General features: G+C 36.2%; 1 protein-coding gene across 10 annotated transcripts in view; it reads left to right on the forward strand.

The window, feature by feature from the left end:
* The window catches only part of CFAP47 (cilia and flagella associated protein 47), a 302,084-nt gene that overhangs the window by 46,657 nt on the left and 236,712 nt on the right, over positions 1-18,715 (forward strand). For all 10 annotated transcript variants that reach the window (XR_014579256.1, XM_083823100.1, XM_083823104.1 and 7 more), the window contains 6 exons: positions 6,333-6,525; positions 8,011-8,220; positions 12,617-12,717; positions 14,236-14,364; positions 16,103-16,328; positions 17,149-17,358. Coding sequence is in view for 9 of the 10 variants with exons in the window: in XM_083823100.1 (XP_083679226.1) it covers positions 6,333-6,525; positions 8,011-8,220; positions 12,617-12,717; positions 14,236-14,364; positions 16,103-16,328; positions 17,149-17,358 (1,069 nt within the window). In the remaining variant the exon portion in view is untranslated. The remainder of the gene's footprint in view (positions 1-6,332; positions 6,526-8,010; positions 8,221-12,616; positions 12,718-14,235; positions 14,365-16,102; positions 16,329-17,148; positions 17,359-18,715) is intronic.

Below are 18,715 nucleotides of genomic sequence, written 5' to 3' on the forward strand. Positions count from 1 at the left end.
GATAAGAACAGTCAAGCTGTATGTCCAGATCTGTAATGGTTTTGGGGCCTGGGAGAGCACAGTGTCTCATTTTCTCCTGTTTCTACATAACACTGTAGCATTTAAGACAAAGGAAATTTTACAAATTTTGTCTAATACTATTTTATGCAGCAGCTGTAGAGGAAACAATTATCCCCTAGTTGAAACAAACAACTAGCACGGTCATCATATGATGGTTGGTGCTAGTTAGGTGTTTATATTGTGAGAATGTATTAAAAAATGCTCAAGTGTTGCAAAGGCTGAAGCAGAAAACAGCATGCAAATAAAAGACAATATTTTAAATTACTGGATAAATCGTTTGTGTAAACTCAAATGCATGTATACATGAAGTTGACTGGTAAATAATTGTCAGTTGAAGTTATTTTTATTTTCACTCTTTTCCCAAATCTTTTATTTACAGAAAAACATAAATCATTGTAAAAATCAATTGCCCTTAATTCGATATTCTAAGTATTTTCTTGTGATTTGTAGTCTACTTGTGTTAACCCATCACTGAAAATAATTACTCTTTCTTGTAACAGAGCATTAGATACAACAAAACCCACACAGGAGACCTAATTAATGAATAGGCTGGGCTAATCACCTTCATATGTTTGGGATGAACAAGCCTTAAGACAAACCTTGAGTGTGCATTAGAGTAATGTGTTCAAATATTCCATGATATTTGTAATAACAAGTGCATAATGCTATGGTAGTAAACTAAATACAAGAGTTTTGTATGATGTGTGGTAATATGATGCTAGGGATTCTTGAGAACTGAGGAAGTATCAATGCGATCCTTTTCTGCTGTACTAATGTACTGTATTAATGGTATATGAAAAAATTCACTGTATCTTATTGTGATGTATTAAAAAAAAAAAAAACAACTTACCGGAGGAATAGTAAGTGCAATAAAAAATAGTAAGGCAATAGATCTGTGCTCTAGGATTCTGTGCGGCAAAATACTCCCAAATGTGCCAGTGAGTTAAAAGGAATTCAGTGTCCCTGGAAGATGTGATAGTTATGTAATGGGCATAGGTGAACATCACACCCTCCATCTTCTAGTGTTTTTTTTCTACAGCAGTTAGAGATTAAATAACTATGCCTTATAACAGGTTCTGTGGGGAAATGTTTAGTTCACTTTTGATTATTATTATTATTTTTAATAGGGCTTATCATTAGCTTTTAGCTATCTGTAACTTCTTTGTTTTGAAGTCTGTATTCCAGTGTACACAAATTCTTCATTGGCACCCATTTATGCTGAAAGTGTACATATGTAATATGGCATGAATTATTGGTAAGTCTAGGGCAACTGAACTGGAAATACTTATTTGGGAGACAAGTGTAGGAAGTGAGTAACATCTAATACAGACAAGAGGATGAGAAGAGCAGATGATAGTTTTACTTTATTCCCCCACACTCTCAAAAGATTGGAAAACATGCTATTAGACAGTTAAGATTTTGGGAGGGTGGAGGGAGGAAGATTTATACTGATAGAGAGGATCAAGGAATATGGACATCCTTATAGAGATGGCCTTTTGAATGAGCTTTTGCTGCTAGTTTAACTTGAAACTGAAACAGGTGAAGTAGAAGGTGAGGGGACCTGAAATATTTCTCCTCTGGAAGTGTGTGAGAGTATCTGGAGGAGAACTTGCATACGTATATAACTGACTTTCAGCAGAAATACAGCCTCTGTTTATGTTTTTATTAATATGGACTTTGCATAAGTTATAGTCCCAGTATAATACGCTAGGGAGTTAAGCAGTCTGAGCTGGATGGGTTTTCTAATGCAAACTGGACTGAAAATGAAGCAGCTATTGAATATATGCACATATATGCTTTGAAAAGTTGTGTTCCTTTATCCAGAGGTTTGTTGTTGTTTTAAGGTAAGGCAATGAATGCTTATTTACCTTAATAAATATATCCAGAAAAGACAAAGAGGAAATTTCCCAAATAATTGTTCAGATTTTGTTATTTCCTGGCAAATTTAGACAGACAGATTTGTAAATACCATACTAATTAAATACATAGTAATAAGTACAAATACATAGTAATACATTTAATACATAGTAATAAATACAAATTTACATTTGTAAATACCGTAAATTAATGGTAGTATATCAAAATAGTAGCAAAAGCACAAACTTTGAGCCCTGAAAGGTGTAAATGACAGAATACATATATCCCACAGAATTATGAATATTTAGTTTTTCCTGGCTAAGTGATTTGAATATTTACAAAAAAAAAAAAAGACTTTTTTTATTATTAAAATTTCATCTTGTAACTCAGTTTATATGAGGTCTACATCTGGAATTTCTTCTCACTGCTCCCAAGACTGAAACAAAATCTGTTTGAGATTCATGTCAGTTTATGGGTGAATGGGGTGGAAGGTATTCTCAGGCTTTGCAGAAGCATTCTTTGCACTTAATGGTGAAAAAAAAAAAAAAAGGTAATAGACATTAACAGAAAGTGCTAAAATTCTGAATAACTGAAAGGTCAAAGGAAATAACAGGATGGAAAGAAATTAGGAGATTAGTATGAGGAAGAAAGATTTAATAATAATTTACAAAGGATCTTGCTATCCATTCTCTTTAAGTGATTCCTAATTTTAAATTGTGCAGTATTTGTTCTCTAGCACCCTAGTTTGTTTGATCTACATAACCTTGATTCCAGGTTACTGTGCAGTGATGGAGAAGACTTCTTCAGGATGCTGTTTGCATTGTGTGTGGCACATGACACAGGGTTTAGGTTATCGCTCTAGCTTTGCCATATTCTTCACATTTAATGCAATACAAGTTTAGCTAAAACAGTACTCTTTATATACCTTTCACCTTTCCAGATAAACCAGCATCTGACTTGCTTTCCTTGTGACCTTGAGTATTTGTGAACTCAGCTGTCAGTTCAGGATATAATTCTTATTAATTTCAAGTAGTTTATTTAACATGAAATATTCTGAAAAATTTGGTCCTGACCATAACAAAGTAATGAACAAAACTTAATGGGATCATTCAATTTTTTTTTTTCTGTCTTGTTTCCCTTGTTTAAAAAAATGAGGACAGTTTTGCAACATGCTAGTGTTTTTTCTTTCCTTTTTTTTTTTTTTCTGACATAAGCTCATTATTACCTCACATATTATGCCGTATTTCAATTTTAGTAAATATGGGTCCGCACAGAGGGTGGTCAGGTACACAGAAAGAGCACTCTGTTCTGCATTCTGAGCAAGTCAGGGATTCTATGGGAAATGTAATCATGTAATTAATTGATTTGTTATAACTGATATGTACAGTAAGGATGAAAAGTTTGTGTGGGAAAGCTTAGAAAAATTATTTCCTATCATTTTAAGGTTTGACTTTGGAATACAGTTAATATGAATACTTTAAACTATGAGTTAGTGAAAAAAACATTTTCTTTGGTGCTGACATCTGCCCCTCTATTTTTCTTCCTTCATGGCATTCCTTCCTACGGTGTTCATTGGTCACTTTCCTTTACTGTATGATATACATACACAGGAAGATACGATAGCAGAAATACGGTTTAATTAGAGTACAGCTGCAGGATCTTAAGTCTGTCTAGGTTGTGTATGGGAGTAACGTGTTACTCACTTCCTATAAGCATGGAGAAACATCCTGTTTGGCTCTACATATGAACTTTTCTGTTCACTCTTCTGTGAACTTTTCTGATGACATCTCACCTTTCCCTCATAAGAGAGCTAAGTGCTAGGAAAAAAAAAAAAAAGATTTGTTCTTGGTGTATTGAAACTTAGAAGCACAAGCTTCTTAGCCTTCTCAGCAATAGTCTCCTAAAGCTAACTTCTGTTTAACTGGGAAGTAGTCAGATGTTGCAAAGACTGCCACAAGTTCCTATTTAGAATCATAGAATCATAGAATATCCTGAGTTGGAAGGGACCCTTAAGGATCATCAAGTCCAACTCTTGATACCGCACAGGTCTACCCAAAAGTTCAGACCATGTGACTAAGTGCACAGTCCAATCTCTTCTTAAATTCAGACAGGCTCGGTGCAGTGACCACTTCCCTGGGGAGCCTGTTCCAGTGTGCAACCACCCTCTCTGTGAAGAACCCCCTCCTGATGTCGAGCCTAAATTTCCCCTGCCTCAGCTTAACCCCGTTCCCGCGGGTCCTGTCACTGGTGTTAATGGAGAAAAGGTCTCCTGCCTCTCGACACCCCCTTACGAGGAAGTTGTAGACTGTGATGAGGTCTCCCCTCAGCCTCCTCTTCTCCAGGCTGAACAGGCCCAGTGACCTCAGCCGTTCCTCGTACGTCTTCCCCTCCAGGCCTTTCACCATCTTCGTAGCCCTCCTCTGGACACTCTCCAACAGTTTCATGTCCTTTTTATACTGTGGTGCCCAGAACTGCACACAGTACTCGAGGTGAGGCCGCACCAGCGCAGAGTAGAGCGGGACAATCACCTCCCTTGACCTACTAGCGATGCCGTGCTTGATGCACCCCAGGACACGGTTGGCCCTCCTGGCCGCCAGGGCACACTGCTGGCTCATATTCAACTTGCTGTCAACCACGACCCCCAGATCCCTCTCTTCTAGGCTGCTCTCTAGCGTCTCATCGCCCAGTCTGTACGTGCAGCCAGGGTTTCCCCGTCCCAGGTGCAGGACCCGGCACTTGCTCTTATTGAACTTCATGCGGTTGGTGATCGCCCAGCTCTCCAACCTATCCAGATCCCTCTGCAAGGCCTTTCCACCCTCATTCGAGTCCACAACTCCTCCAAGTTTGGTGTCATCAGCAAACTTGCTCAAAATACCTTCTATTCCTACATCCAGATCGTTTATAAAAATATTGAAAAGTACCGGCCCTAAAATGGAGCCTTGAGGGACTCCACTGGTGACCGCCCGCCAGCCTGACGCAGCCCCATTTACCATAACCCTTTGGGCCCTGCCCGTTAGCCAATTGCTCACCCATCGTATGATGTTTTTATTTAGCTGTATGGTGGACATTTTGTCCAGTAGGATCCTACGGGAAACCGTGTCAAAAGCCTTGCTGAAGTCCAAAAAAATCACATCAGCTGGTTTCCCTTGGTCCATCATACGGGTGATCTTATCATAAAAGGAAATCAGGTTAGTTAGGCAGGACCTGCCCTTCACAAACCCATGCTGGCTGGGACCAATGACTGCTTTGTCCCCCAGGTGAGCCTCAATAAGTTCGAGAACCATCTTCTCCATGATTTTACCAGGCACTGACGTGAGACTGACAGGCCTGTAATTGCTAGGGTCTTCTTTCTGACCCTTCTTGTAAATCGGCACAACATTTGCCAGCTTCCAGTCTACCGGGACCTCTCCAAATTCCCAGGATCGTTGAAAAATTTCATGTGGTTTTCACTTTACCAGTTTCATGTCTTCTGTTCTGAGATGAAGGGATCTGCTGACCATATTCTGGTGAGCTAACAGGCTTCCAGGAAGCTCCTCTGTCATCTTCTACACGAAGAAACTGGCTCTTATGAAGAGGGAATAAGAGAAAATGTTTTGAAGAGGTTAGGTTTTCTTTTTGTGTATGTAAACAATGGCAACTATTTCTCTGGCTCTTTAAAGAGTTAGCTGAGCTAATCATGGGAGAGCTTGTCACGTATATTGTTTGCAATAATGTGTGCTCATACAGATGTGTTAAATACAAGATTACTTTTTCTGTTATGTCTTTTGTAAATATTAGGTGAGGATATTTCCATACTTAATCTGTTAACAGTGGAGAATCAAAGGGAAAGGTGTTTCTGTCAAAAATGAAAAGTTTTAAGCTTTTTGTGTTGTCTTACAACATGTGATATGGATTTATTTCTAAATACAAGAGGTATTCATTAATTGTCCATAAAAATTGTGTTCTTTTGATGGTTTTTCAGTTGGTGGGAATAAATGAAAAGTTCATAAATGACACTTCTTTGTTTGAAACAACATTTTGATAGTGTAACAATTGCTAATGATATAAAGCACCTTGCTTTGTATTATCAGTGAAAGAAAATGCATGTTTGCCATCCAACAGAAAGACGTCTAGCAGCAGTTAGCAGGATGGTGTGAGAAGGGATGGGAATACAAGGAAACAGGGAAGGCTTTCAGTGGGGGATAATTTAAAACTTCAACAAATTGTGACAAATTAAAAATAATGGTCTTATGTCTTACTGCAAGCAATTATTCCAAACTTTCTTAATAAATAAATCTTATGCAACATTTTCTTTATGTTAAACTACATTTTGATTAAGAAATAATACTGATAACTTAAAAAAAAAAAAAGTTCTTCCTACAGCTCGTTTAGTTGTGTATATTTATGGTAAAATATTTTTTAACTCTTTTTAACAGCTTGTCCTGGGACATATACATCTGAAGTGTCAGTGTGTCTAGATGATAATCCATCACATTACAAAATAATCTTGTCTGGTATTACGAAGTCACCAAAAATAAATTTTGATCCCCCCTTTTTAATGCTGATGCCAGTTCCTCTGGATGTGAAAACTGAAACAGCCATCAATATTATTCCACAAGATTACTTAAGGTAAAAATCTCAAAATATGTTTATTACAAAAATACTGAATAATTCTTGTTCTCTCTCCTGAAAATATGAATTAACTTTTCTTTGTGAAGGCTAGTATTAATGTCATGCTTAGCAGCAGAAAGAATCTGCATATTTTAGAGAAAATTCATGTAGTTAATGTTGCTCTACATCCTGCAAACCTGTGTGTTCTGTCCTCAAAATGTTACTGCTTCACAAGGCAGCCATCTTCTGATAAGTTTACTCTTCCACGTGTTTTTAAAATTATTTGTAATAGAACAAGAAATAAGAAAAGAGCCCCACCAGGATTTTCTCTTCTCTTTGGCCATATTGTTGTTTTATTTTCTCTACTCCAAATGTTATAAAGCACTGTTTTCAAATCCAGCTGGTGTTTGGATAATTGATGGAGGGGGTGGGGTTCTTTTCACCCCCCACCCTGACCATTGTTCATATTTACTTCCTAAGCAAGATTTTACTACCAAAAAAAAAAAAGCACAGCACAAATATTTTAAGTACGTTATTTAATGTAATATATAACTCATAACTTTTTCATTTTTCTGTGGATCACCCACTTCATCTTGTTAGTTGAATTTATAAGAGATCATTTTCAAGATCTTCATTGTTTGGAACATAACCCAATACCATATCTACTCCAATCTGATAGAACTCTTAATCTTTTAGAATAGTTCTTTCCAGACACTTTTGTGTCTGTAAAGTGTGTGGAAATAAGCTTCTCTGGTCTCTGAGATTCAACTTTTCTCTTTGTATTTAAATAGCAAGAATATAAGTTTGTTAAACTTATATAGATACCATTTCAATACCTGAATAACTGGAAGAAAACTTTTTAAGTTGCAAAAAATTAATGAAAGTCACTTTATGTTCAAGTTATTAACATCTAATCTTGTTTGAGTTGTAGCAGTTTATGAAGTGGCTTGTAGTGAACTCAGTGATTGCATCTGAAGGGATTCAGTATTGTCTTGGACTGACTGGCATTGTCATTTTGGAACTGGAACCTTAAATTACATAACCAGGGAAATAATCTTAATATATATTGACAAATTTCCACTTAATACTGCTATTGTACAACTTGTCTGAACGCTAAAGTGCCTTGAAGTGCTATAATGCAGTTTGATCAATATTAATGAAAGATTTAGGTTTAGGAAACCTCTGAGAAAGCATGAGTAAGGAAGTAAGTAACAGTTAAATCTTTTGTAGCACAGTGACTAGAAATTACTATTTATTTGGATGTTGAGCTATTGTGGCTGATTACAAAATGTTGAGAAACATTTGTATAAAACAAACCAGCATCTAAATGCTAAGGGAATTTTAACTCTTCAGTTAGTTTCAGTTGGCATGTACTTCAAAACTGAAGTTATTCCTCTGTATTTAACTGTAAAAAGCAGCTTCATACATGTGTGAATCTGTGAATTAACTTTGTTATTGTCAAACTGTGAGCACAATCATCATTACTATTTATTTTTAATGCAGGTCATCACGAATTCAAGTTGAACTTCCCGAGCTTGAACTTGAAGATGGTGACAGGATTTGCCCTTTTTCTATACAGTTTCCAGAAGGACAAGATATAATTCCTTCATCAAATGGCACAAATATGGAACTAAATTGTCATATCAGCTTCAGATCATCTAAGCCAATTTCATCTTTAGGGACCATATTCTTCACTGATGAAGAAGAAAACAGGTAATATGTGCAATACAAATTCATCTGGGGGCATGGTCCAAACTGTCAAAGGAAGATGTGAGACATAAGACTTGTAATGAGAATTGGTTAGATGAAGGAATACAAGAATAATTCTGGAAAAAAAATGAGAATGACACTTAGAAATATGTTCCTTTTTTCAACTAGTTTACAATTCCAAAACACAAAATTCAGATCTGGTCTCTAAGGTAACATTTATCTATATGGCAACTAGTATTGTCTGCCCCTAGTAAGTGGAAGCAGATCTGTTATTCTTGTTCTACATAAATATAAACATTTTTCAGGATTTGTCTATTTAGTTCATCTCTTCCCTTGGTGTGATGAATAGATGTATGCATGAGCAGTAAAAAATAGATACTGTTGTGATTAAAAGCTATTCCTTCAGTTGCTATTTTCATTCAGGCAACTATTTTGAGGATTAAATATGTCACTGTAAACTTTAGCTCCTGATTTTTCCGAAGCATAAAACTAAATTATTTCGAAGCAAGTGTTATGGACATTTTAGTTACTGTTGCTCACATTCGACTATTTTTTAAAAAATACATTTTTCTGTATAGATCATCAGCCACAAATCTCTTCATTTTTACTCATTTTAATTATTTGTAAGATTTAATCATTGTGTAGGATACAACTCATAAATGTGTGCTAAAGCTTGTATTAATTATGAAAAAATGTAACTTAGGCATATGATGAGATCTGAAATATGGCTGCTGATCAGGCACAATATTTGGTTTTAATAAGGGTTTTTATATGATGCACTAGCAGCTTCTCAACTCTTGCTATAGAAAAATAAAACTTCTTGCTGTGCAATAAACGTTTTTCTATATTTGCCATTAAAATGAAATAAAAGGTACCACCCTCAATTTAAAGGCAAACTTAAAGTCTTTCTGAAAAAAATATACCTAATAAAAGTTATCAAAGTAACATTAAAAGGCATCCATGCTTGTGAAGGTGAAAAAAAATCATTCTTGGGAATGGCAAATCATCTTTAAAATGTTGCTGTGTTTTAAAATAAAGTAGGTAGGTGTTTTTTTTTTTTTAAACAGTACTGACAACACTGGTTTTCCAATGTGTATGTGATTTCCTGTCAGTGAGTTGCATAGGCTGTAAGAGCAGATGATATAAAATATGAACACAAATGGATGAAATAACACACCATACGAATCAAATGGATTCTGTGTGTGCTATTAGTTAACATGATAATATTATTCATATTGGCTTTTGGAAGAAATTATTTTTTATCATAATCAGAAAAAAATTTTCCTTCAATTGGAGAAGTCAAGGTAAGATTTTCTAATCTAGAACATATAGTTATTATTCTAATAAAATCTATAATATGCCCAGGTGTCGGTTTCTTTACTACTGTTAATATTGCACTGTTCATTGATATTCCACTCCGTAATAACTGGTAGTTGCAATTTTTGCTACCTGCATATCCGCCCTCATTCTTTTCCCTGCTCCAAGGTCATGGGAGATGTATGGAATGTGTTTGAACCTCAAATCTGACTAAAACAATTATATAAGCATTTGAGCAGTTTGTTTCAAACTGTGTGACTAATGAATTTAAACTGCTTTGTTAATTTAAGACAGGACTTCGGGGCCTTCTCAACCTTTAATAATAGAATAATGAAACCAAGACATAACCGGTATAAAAGGTAACTGATCTTGAATAGGTTCCTGGTTTCTTTAATAAGCCATGAAATCTCACAGCATCAGTTGCTGAAGACATACTAACTTTTCAAGTATTTTCCCTTTACATTATCATTTTCTAAGCAACAAAATTATATTTTAAAATTATTTGAACTGAAACTTTAAACTTTGCTATTTTATGATCGGTGTTCCAGGGTGGAAAAAAACATATGAGTTAAAAATTAACTTCTATCTTGGTAAAATATAGTGTGTTTTTAACTCTTTGAATTGAAGCCTACTTAGACTCTGTACTATATATTTTTTTTTTAAATCCAGGCCTAAAATTTCAGTAGGATTGATTTGCATATTCTGTTCATGCAAATCATAATGATTTTCCTGTAAATCAGAGTGAGCATTGGGTAGAAGATGGATATTGTTGAATTTGACTACTTTACAGAAAACATTGACAAGGCAATCATGTTTTAAAGAAAAATAACTTTACATGCATCTGTAAGAGAAAACTGAGGAGATATATATTTGTCCTTTAGCAAGTAATTTACTGTGTGCATGGATTACATTAAATGGATCATAAGTAAGCGCATTAATATTAATTTAATGACTACCTTGAATGAGAATTTGCAGTTAATTTCTAATATTACTTTTAATCTCTGTTCTCCCTTTTTGCTTCTTTGACTCCAAAACAGATTAAATGACATTACATTGCACAGGGCTGATATGAATAAAGAAGTTAAAGGTAGCAAAATCCAAGAATGTCTTGACCGATTATTTAAGAAATGGAAAAACTATTCAGTTATGAAACTTATTTCCTTCAACTTGAAAAACTAAATTAAAAAAACCCCTCAGAGTGTGGTGATTTAACACCTGTGCACAGCTAAGCACAACCATGCCATGCTCTCACTCCCCATCCTCAAAAGGACAGGGAGAAAGTAAGATGGAAAAAATGCTTGTGAGATGAGATAAGGGCAGGGAGATCACTCAGCTGTTGCCATCATGAGCAAAACAGACTCAGCATAATGTAATTTATTGCCTACTATTAACAGACCAGATCAATGTGAACCACCTTTCCACCATTCACCCTCTTCTATGTCCTTCCCCCCACACCCCTCCAAGCAGTGCAGAAAAATGGGGAATGGGGGTTGTGGTCAGTCCCTGACGCTTCATCTCCACCGCTCCTTCATGGTAACTCCCTGCCCCTACTCCAAAGGCAGCAGCTCTTCAAGCACTGCTCCCACACGGCTCCGTACCACGGGGTCCATCCATCCCCCAGGAGCAAACTGCTCCAGCACGGGTCCCCCACGGGCGGGCGGCAGCTCCCCCCAGACCCCCTGCTCCTGCGTGGGCTCCTCTCCACAGGCTGCAGCTCCGGCCCGGGGCCTGCTCCTGCGGGGGCTCTCCATGGGCCGCAGCCTCCTCCAGGCCACATCCACCTGCTCCACGTGGGCTCCTCCACGGGCTGCAGCGTGGAGATCTGCTCCGTGTGGGACCCATGGGCTGCAGGGGGACAGCCTGCTCCACCGGGGGCCTCTCCCTGCACAGCCCGCAGGGGAACTGCTGCTGCCTGCCTGGAGCACCTCCTGCCCTCCTGCTGCACTCACCTGGGGGGCTGCAGGGCTGGTTCCCTCACATGTTCCCACTCCTCTCTCCCAGCTGCTCTAGCGAAGCATTTTTTTTTCCCCTTTCTTAAATCTGCTGTCCCAGAGGCACAAACAGCTCTGGTCAGTGGCGGGTCCCATTTAGAGCTGGCTGGAGCTGGCTCTTATCTTTACTTGGGGCAGCTGCTGGGCTCTTTCCTGCTTTTTCCAAAACCTTCCTACATAAGCCCAATACAATGAGAACATATCATGTTTTTAAATTTGTCCTCCAATTGTGATTACATCTTTTAATTTGCTGAGCAAATAAATAGTTCAGCAGGAAAGAAATTTCTCTGCCATCCTGATTTGAAATGACATTTAACTTAAGTTAAAAAGATAAATAGGAAACAACATGCACATCATGTGTCATATAAACTAAAGAAATGGTGGCCTGGACAATACCCCCAAACACCTATGTGGTGGATTGATGAGTTGCTGTGACCATTGGTGACACAAATGTGCCGAGGTCTATGACTTCTGTGTTCTACACTTCTCAGTTTTCTTTCCTTCTTTCACGGTGGATCTGGGGAAACTCATGCTATTTCTGATTTTGTTTGTGGTTGGAAGCTCAGGAAGACAAGATATCAGTGATCTTATCATCTGATAATAACATAATGAAGCAGACACAGTTGCTACAAGGTAGCTGTTAAGAGTTGGTTCCAGTTGTTTTGGTAGTCCATGAGATCTCCGTGTCTCATGGAAGGAAATGTTATGTTGCCTTCTTGTGCTGGGAAATGTGCCTAAACTTTAGGAAGTTAGCAGTCTCCTTAATACGCTCATAAATATCTACTGCAATTTTAATTCATTTTTTCTTCAGAGGCAGAGTTCATTAATTTCATTAAAATCTTTTCTAAATCTTGAACTTTCAGTTTGAGGACACATCCATGCTCTATAATAAATAAATTTTGTTGTGGAATATACTGTCTTTCACCATTTCAGCATTTGCAGCCTCATCCATGTACTCTCTTACTGAACCAGGAGAGGAGAAAAGAAGTGGTCTGGATATCTTTTATTTCTGTCTTTTCTTCTTGTGTTGAAATATTTTGATTGCCATGACTAAATAGAAAAATATCACCTTTGTATTTTGTTTTGAACAGATTCTCCCTTCAGGTTGCTGCAACAGCAGAGAATTGCCTTCTTACTTTATACCCATATTTGGCATTTCACCTCTCTGATCAACAAGTTACTTTGATAAGCAGTAAGTAGTCTGCATTCTAACTCTTCAGATTATATTATGCCTAGTGGTATTAGGAAAAGATAAATTGATAATCAGGTGTTTTGGCCTTCAAAGAATTACACAAGAAATGAAGTTATTAAATTATTGGATTGATTTTTGATAGTGTAATTTAACAGAATTGTGACCTCGGGATAGCTATGGTAAATAGGAGTACTGGGTTTTGTGTTTTTAAACTATTAAAAAAAAAGTTTCATGTTATACTTGTGAATAATCCTGTATTTTAATATTTATTTACCTATATGTAACAAAATGAAAGTGTAGTTGTAGCACATCTGTATTAGCTTATCTAATCATTATCCGTAGTATAATCAGTGGAAATATACCATATGTTAGCATATGTTGTCTAACTTTTTAGAGAATTTTGGTTGGTGCTGTAGTGGTCAGTATTTCTTAAGGCTGTGCACTGCTATATCTCCTATGCCAGTAGTAGTTATGCTAGTATTTCTGGTTAATAACCAGAGTTTCCTTTTGCCAGATCTTCTAGATCAGTATAACACCAACAGCAATCAAAGTTGTCAAAAGAAATAGTATTTATTGTTCAGACCCTAACTGTGCTGATTACACAGAATGACACCATGAATGTTTTTGAAACATTGCAGTGTGTAAAGGCCAGTTAGTCATCCAGCACGTCCTTTTAGTTTCACTTTGTGATTTCTTGAGCTTTTCATTAGACCTGATTTAATGGATAAATTTAAAAGTCAGAGATTCTAGAGTTTCTAGAGAGTTGCATGAATCATGAAGAAACTCCTAGGAGACAACACTTTTTTTTTTTTTTGCAACTTCCCAAGTAGCTCACTCCAAACACTCCTCCAGTTGACAAGATCTTTTTCCTCAGTGTTTTACTTCATATTGTTCTTCCTTCATGACCTTTTTCTATTCACTGACCAGTTTCAGCACTCTTCCTCCCAGTTCTACATCAGGAGAATTGAACTGTACCTAGAAATATGAATTTGGATAATGTAAATTAAATGTAGATTTTTTTAAATGCAAAGAGGGATATGTGAGTTTTACAATTTCTGTATATGTATTGACAGAACTGATGGGTCGCTAAAGCATGCTTTTGAGTCTAGCTTGTAACTTATGGGGTGTTGAGTCTGAAAGAGTCTGATAACTCTATACAAAGACTTGATACTTAAAGAGCTGTGATCAAAAATCCCTTAAGAATATTTGTTTCATGACTTAGAATTCTTGAATTAGCACTGCTTTGATAGGCAATTTTTGGCAAGTATGCAGACCCGTCCTGTACAAGATACAGTTAATGGAAAGAAGATGTAGTGTGTTTTTTTTTTTTTTTTTGGTCCCCAGTGTAATGACCAGTATGATATTTTCATAGTGAGTCAAGTAAGAGCTGTTACTTGATTTAATTTGATTTAATTGAAATAACTAAAAGTATAAAAGCAGGTATCTGTTTATAAACCATTAGAGCACTGACAGTAAGGTATGCTTTACTCAACTGCAGCTTGTAATCTTGCTTTATAGATAGTAAAGACTACAGTAGTGGAGAAGTTGTTCTGCATCCACGTTACACTCCACAATCAGTTCCCCATAGTACTTCCTCAAGTTCCTTTGGTGCAATCACTGAATCAACCTATGAATATTCCCAGTCAGGTATAGTATATCTGTTTACTTTAAACACTTTGAGCTCTTGCAAATAGTTTTTGGCTTGCTACTTTAAAGAGATGTGTTTTACATTTGTAACCTTTGCTTTAAATGCTTGTGTGTGTGTAACTGAGCAATACTGGAGAGGCTGTTCTTTCCAGTGACACCATGGGAAACCTGGCCTAAAGTATTTTAGCAGAAAAGACACTCCTGTCTTTTAGCAGATTAAGTCGAAGGGAAATCAGCCAACCTACTTAAAAACAAACAAACAAAGAATAAAATGGTCCCATTTGCAATAAAATGTCTGTGGAGGAACTGGCAGAAAAGTAACTACTGAACAGACCTAAGGGGATTAGTTGCTAAGAAGGGCATTGTTTCTGTAGTCATGAACTAACTAACCACAGAGAAGTCAGGCTAGATTTCAGCATGTTTACTGTATTTATGAAGTACTGTATAAAAACAACCATTGTCAGTGGGACTCAGTTAAAGTGCTGCTCTATGTGAATTAAGCCTAATAGATCTTCTGTAAGGTTTCAGGTGACTAATATCTGCGGCTGTTGACATCTCTCTTTTTTTCAGCTGCTAGTTTTCTTAGGAACAGCTGAAGTTACTGCTGCTGTTTCATTACTGTTAGGATTCCACATTTGCAGATCTGCAGATGTTTGTGTGATCATTCTCTATGGTATTAACAAGACAATTAGTTTAGTTAAACAGAATAAACAATAGGTCTTTAACAACATGGTTCACTTTCAGTGGAATGATGTAAAACAAGTTCAAAAGAACAACTCAGTTTCAGATCTAAAAAGGCAATAACCTCTGGCAAAGGTGGCAGTGACAAGATAAGAAAGTAGCCTCATCAGCCAGCCAAACTGCACAATAACAGATCTATCTGCATCTTATTAAGGACAAGAGTCTCCTCTTTTGCTTGTGTTGCACTATATTATTTTTTTTTCTCCTTAAATCCTAACAAATAATTTCTTCACTGTGCAAGGCATTAAATAGTATTATTTTTGCATCACTTAATGAAACAATAAACCTGAACAGTTGATTGATAAAATGCAGGTAAAACTACAAATATTGTTTCCATATCTGAAGACGTATCTTGTCTAAGCTATTTGTCATATGAAAAGAGTTGTATTGTTATATTTTATGCAATAATGCTGTTGTACAAAAACCTAGTAGTAGTAAGAATATGTAATCTAAGTTTTGAGCAGGTCAAGATTTCGGAGGGAGAAGGCCTAGTAAGGGAGAAAAGTCCAAAGACTTAAGGGAAGTTACTTACTTCCCTCACTTAAGGGAATAGGCTTACTTATACTGATACAACACCTGATAAATTGTTTGAACACAACTCAGTTACTGAGTCATGCTATGTGATTGGGGTGAGGAATTATTGTTCTCTAGCTGGTAAAGCGATAGCTACTGGAACTGCACGAAAGGCTGTTTTTTTTTTTTTCAGATTACTGTTTATGATTTTGTAAACCTTGTCTGATTTTTTTTTTTGTTTGGGTAAAACATTTCACTTTAAGTGAAACTAGATTCCAAAAATAGAATTTATTCCATTCCGAAGACATGTACATGTCACATTGTTTACTGCTGAAATAAATTGGTCATTCATTATTGACAATTTTTGTTTTCTGAGAACAGTTTTTTTCATGATGTTTTTGTATTAGACCAAAATAGGGAAATAAGGAGTCTCTTTCTTTCTTTTATACTTCTTTCTTACTTTTCCCCCCTCTGTGTCATTCAGAGTTCGATAGTACCCTTGAAAGTGATGAACAGACGAGTGAAGAGAGTGAAGCTGATAGTCCAAGTGATGGGAGAGAAAATAAATCTGAATTATCATTTTTTCCTGATGAGGACAAAGAAGAGTACATCTTCTTTCAGAAAGCTCTAACTGCTGTTCAGAATTGGTTCACTCTCTTTGGCTGGTCTAAGGGACCAAATCCTATTTCAATACCATATTCACTAAGACGGTAATTCATATTTTCTTTGAGCTAACTTGTGTCTGCCTAATAAAATGTTAATATACATAGCAAGGTGATTTGGATATGAACAGAGGAACATAGAGACACATAGTTTTAATTAAAATCATAGCATCTATGCACTGTTTATATGAAAATGTCATTTTGGTTATTTTTCATTTTCTAAAATATCATTCCAGATACTGTGCTCTGATATATTACAATGCAGTGATATATCATATCTGCATATGTAAATATACGGTTAAAACTAGATGTCACTCCTTTAACTGAAATCTATTTTTCTCCCAAAATGAGCACAGGTATATCAATTGTCCCTCCCTTCATGGCATACATAAGTTTTAGACAATATGTCTTTTTCCCCACATAATCTGAAGATCAAGAAACAGATGGGGAAGCAAATTTAATAATCAGCAGTCTTGCAAATACCCTGGAAATATATCAGTTTTGGTGGCATCACTTAGTTGATCTTGTCTAGTTCGGTACTAAATAATGAAGAAGCCAATCTCCTGGGACACATATAGGCATTTATCAATATGATAGAAATCAAAGTTATAGTTGGCAGAAAGCAATGATAAACATAGATTTATTTAAGAAATGTTTGATATATACTTATTAAACATTCCATTCTTAAAAAAATATTACATTCTTATAAAAATACTGTAGAAAGAAAAAGGCGCTATACTTTTCAGCCTTCTTTCCTGATGTTTTTGCTTCTTGCTTTATTAAATTTATCATTGTCAGTGATACAATAATTAAATCTTATCTTGTTTTGTTCGTTTAAGAGTAATATCGTAAGCTTTTTCTCTCTTAGCGATGTCTGTAAAGCCCAGAGGAGTTCTTCTCAAGAAAATGTTTTTAAACAAAACCTTGGCAAAGATACTAAGACTGTTTACGACATGTTATTCCACCTGAGTGGACAGTTGTTACCTGGCATTACATTGAGCCGGTCACTGCCCCTTGATCCTGTTGAACAAATTTTACAGCTCCGTTGGCAGCATTCTACGTTCCTTGCTTTCCTTAAGTAAGTACATGTGATAAAATCTTTCTTTCTTTTTTCCCCCTTTTAATTAGCATAGTTCAAAATTCCAACTAAAGAGTAGGCTTAGGGCCCCTTTTATAGTGCATCTTTTGTGATATAAGACTTTTCTATTATAATTTTTTTTTTTTTTTTTTTACTAAGGTATTCTCTGCAGCTTCCACTAATCGAGGTGTCCTTTGGTAGGGTTATATTCAACACAGAGATTCCACAGGAACTCTCTTCCCACTATTATGAAAGAAAACAACTATTAACCTAATCTCTTAGACTGAGTAGATAGGTGGATCAGGTTTGTTATGAATGATTTTACCATTCCACTGATGTTCGTTGCCCTGTAATCACTGGCTTTAGCAATACATTTTGTAAACTTAGTAATATATTTGTCTTTCATATTAACAATATGCCAAGAAATGGAAGCACTACTCCTGCTGCTGAACAGATTTAGCTACTAGCAATCTTAACTGATAGTCTTATTTCATAACGTAAAATGGAACAACCTTCAAAGATGGCGCAAATCAAAAAAGGTTAATAAACTCCTTTTTTATCCTTCTTGTCTGTTGCTGTGAAACAGAAGACAATTAACTTTAGAGAAATTCTAATGTCACAAGTTCCTTACAGATCATTAGAAGACCTGAAACACAGCATTTCTGCGTCTTTTCAGCATCCTCGGTAGTGTTCAAGAGGCTGTCCTTCCATTTAAGAACTATTTATTTACTGTCCTAAATACAAGTTTTCGTTTGAAAATAATGGACCATGATGTAGTCATATCTGAACTCAATGAGATCAATGCACACTGTTTCTTATGTAACAGAAAGATCAGTAGTTGCAATGATATACCAGCAGACACAACAAGCATTTTTCTCATGCTTCAGGTCTGAAAGCAGAATAATGCTCAATGTAGCACCTTAAACAAGCATCTCTTCTATGATATCTATCAACGGAACTACACAAGAGTGCTAAATTACAACTTCTTAAAACTTCACTTAAACAGAAAACCATACTGTTTATCTACCGTTATCTCAAACACATCTGTTCTGTTCTAGAATTGTACTTTCAATAATTCTATCTTCCTGGGAACGCTGAGTCGCCTCATTAGATCCCATAAGCTTACTCAATGCACTGAATCAAAAAGCCTGATGGAAGACTCTAAAAAGAGCTGCGCACAGCTTGTTAAATTTAAATATCTTTTTTTTTTTTTTTTTTTTAAAAAAAGCTGTCTCAATCTTCACATTGATAGCAGTGTGACTGCTATCTATAGCAGAGCAACCAAGTGAACAGAAAGTAAAAAATTTTGGCCTTCGAGATTAAGTGTTTACAACATTAACAGGGAAGGGGAAACAAA

The sequence above is a fragment of the Anser anser genome, assembly GCF_964211835.1.
Source record: "Anser anser genome assembly, chromosome: 1".
Classification (NCBI taxonomy): domain Eukaryota; kingdom Metazoa; phylum Chordata; class Aves; order Anseriformes; family Anatidae; genus Anser; species Anser anser.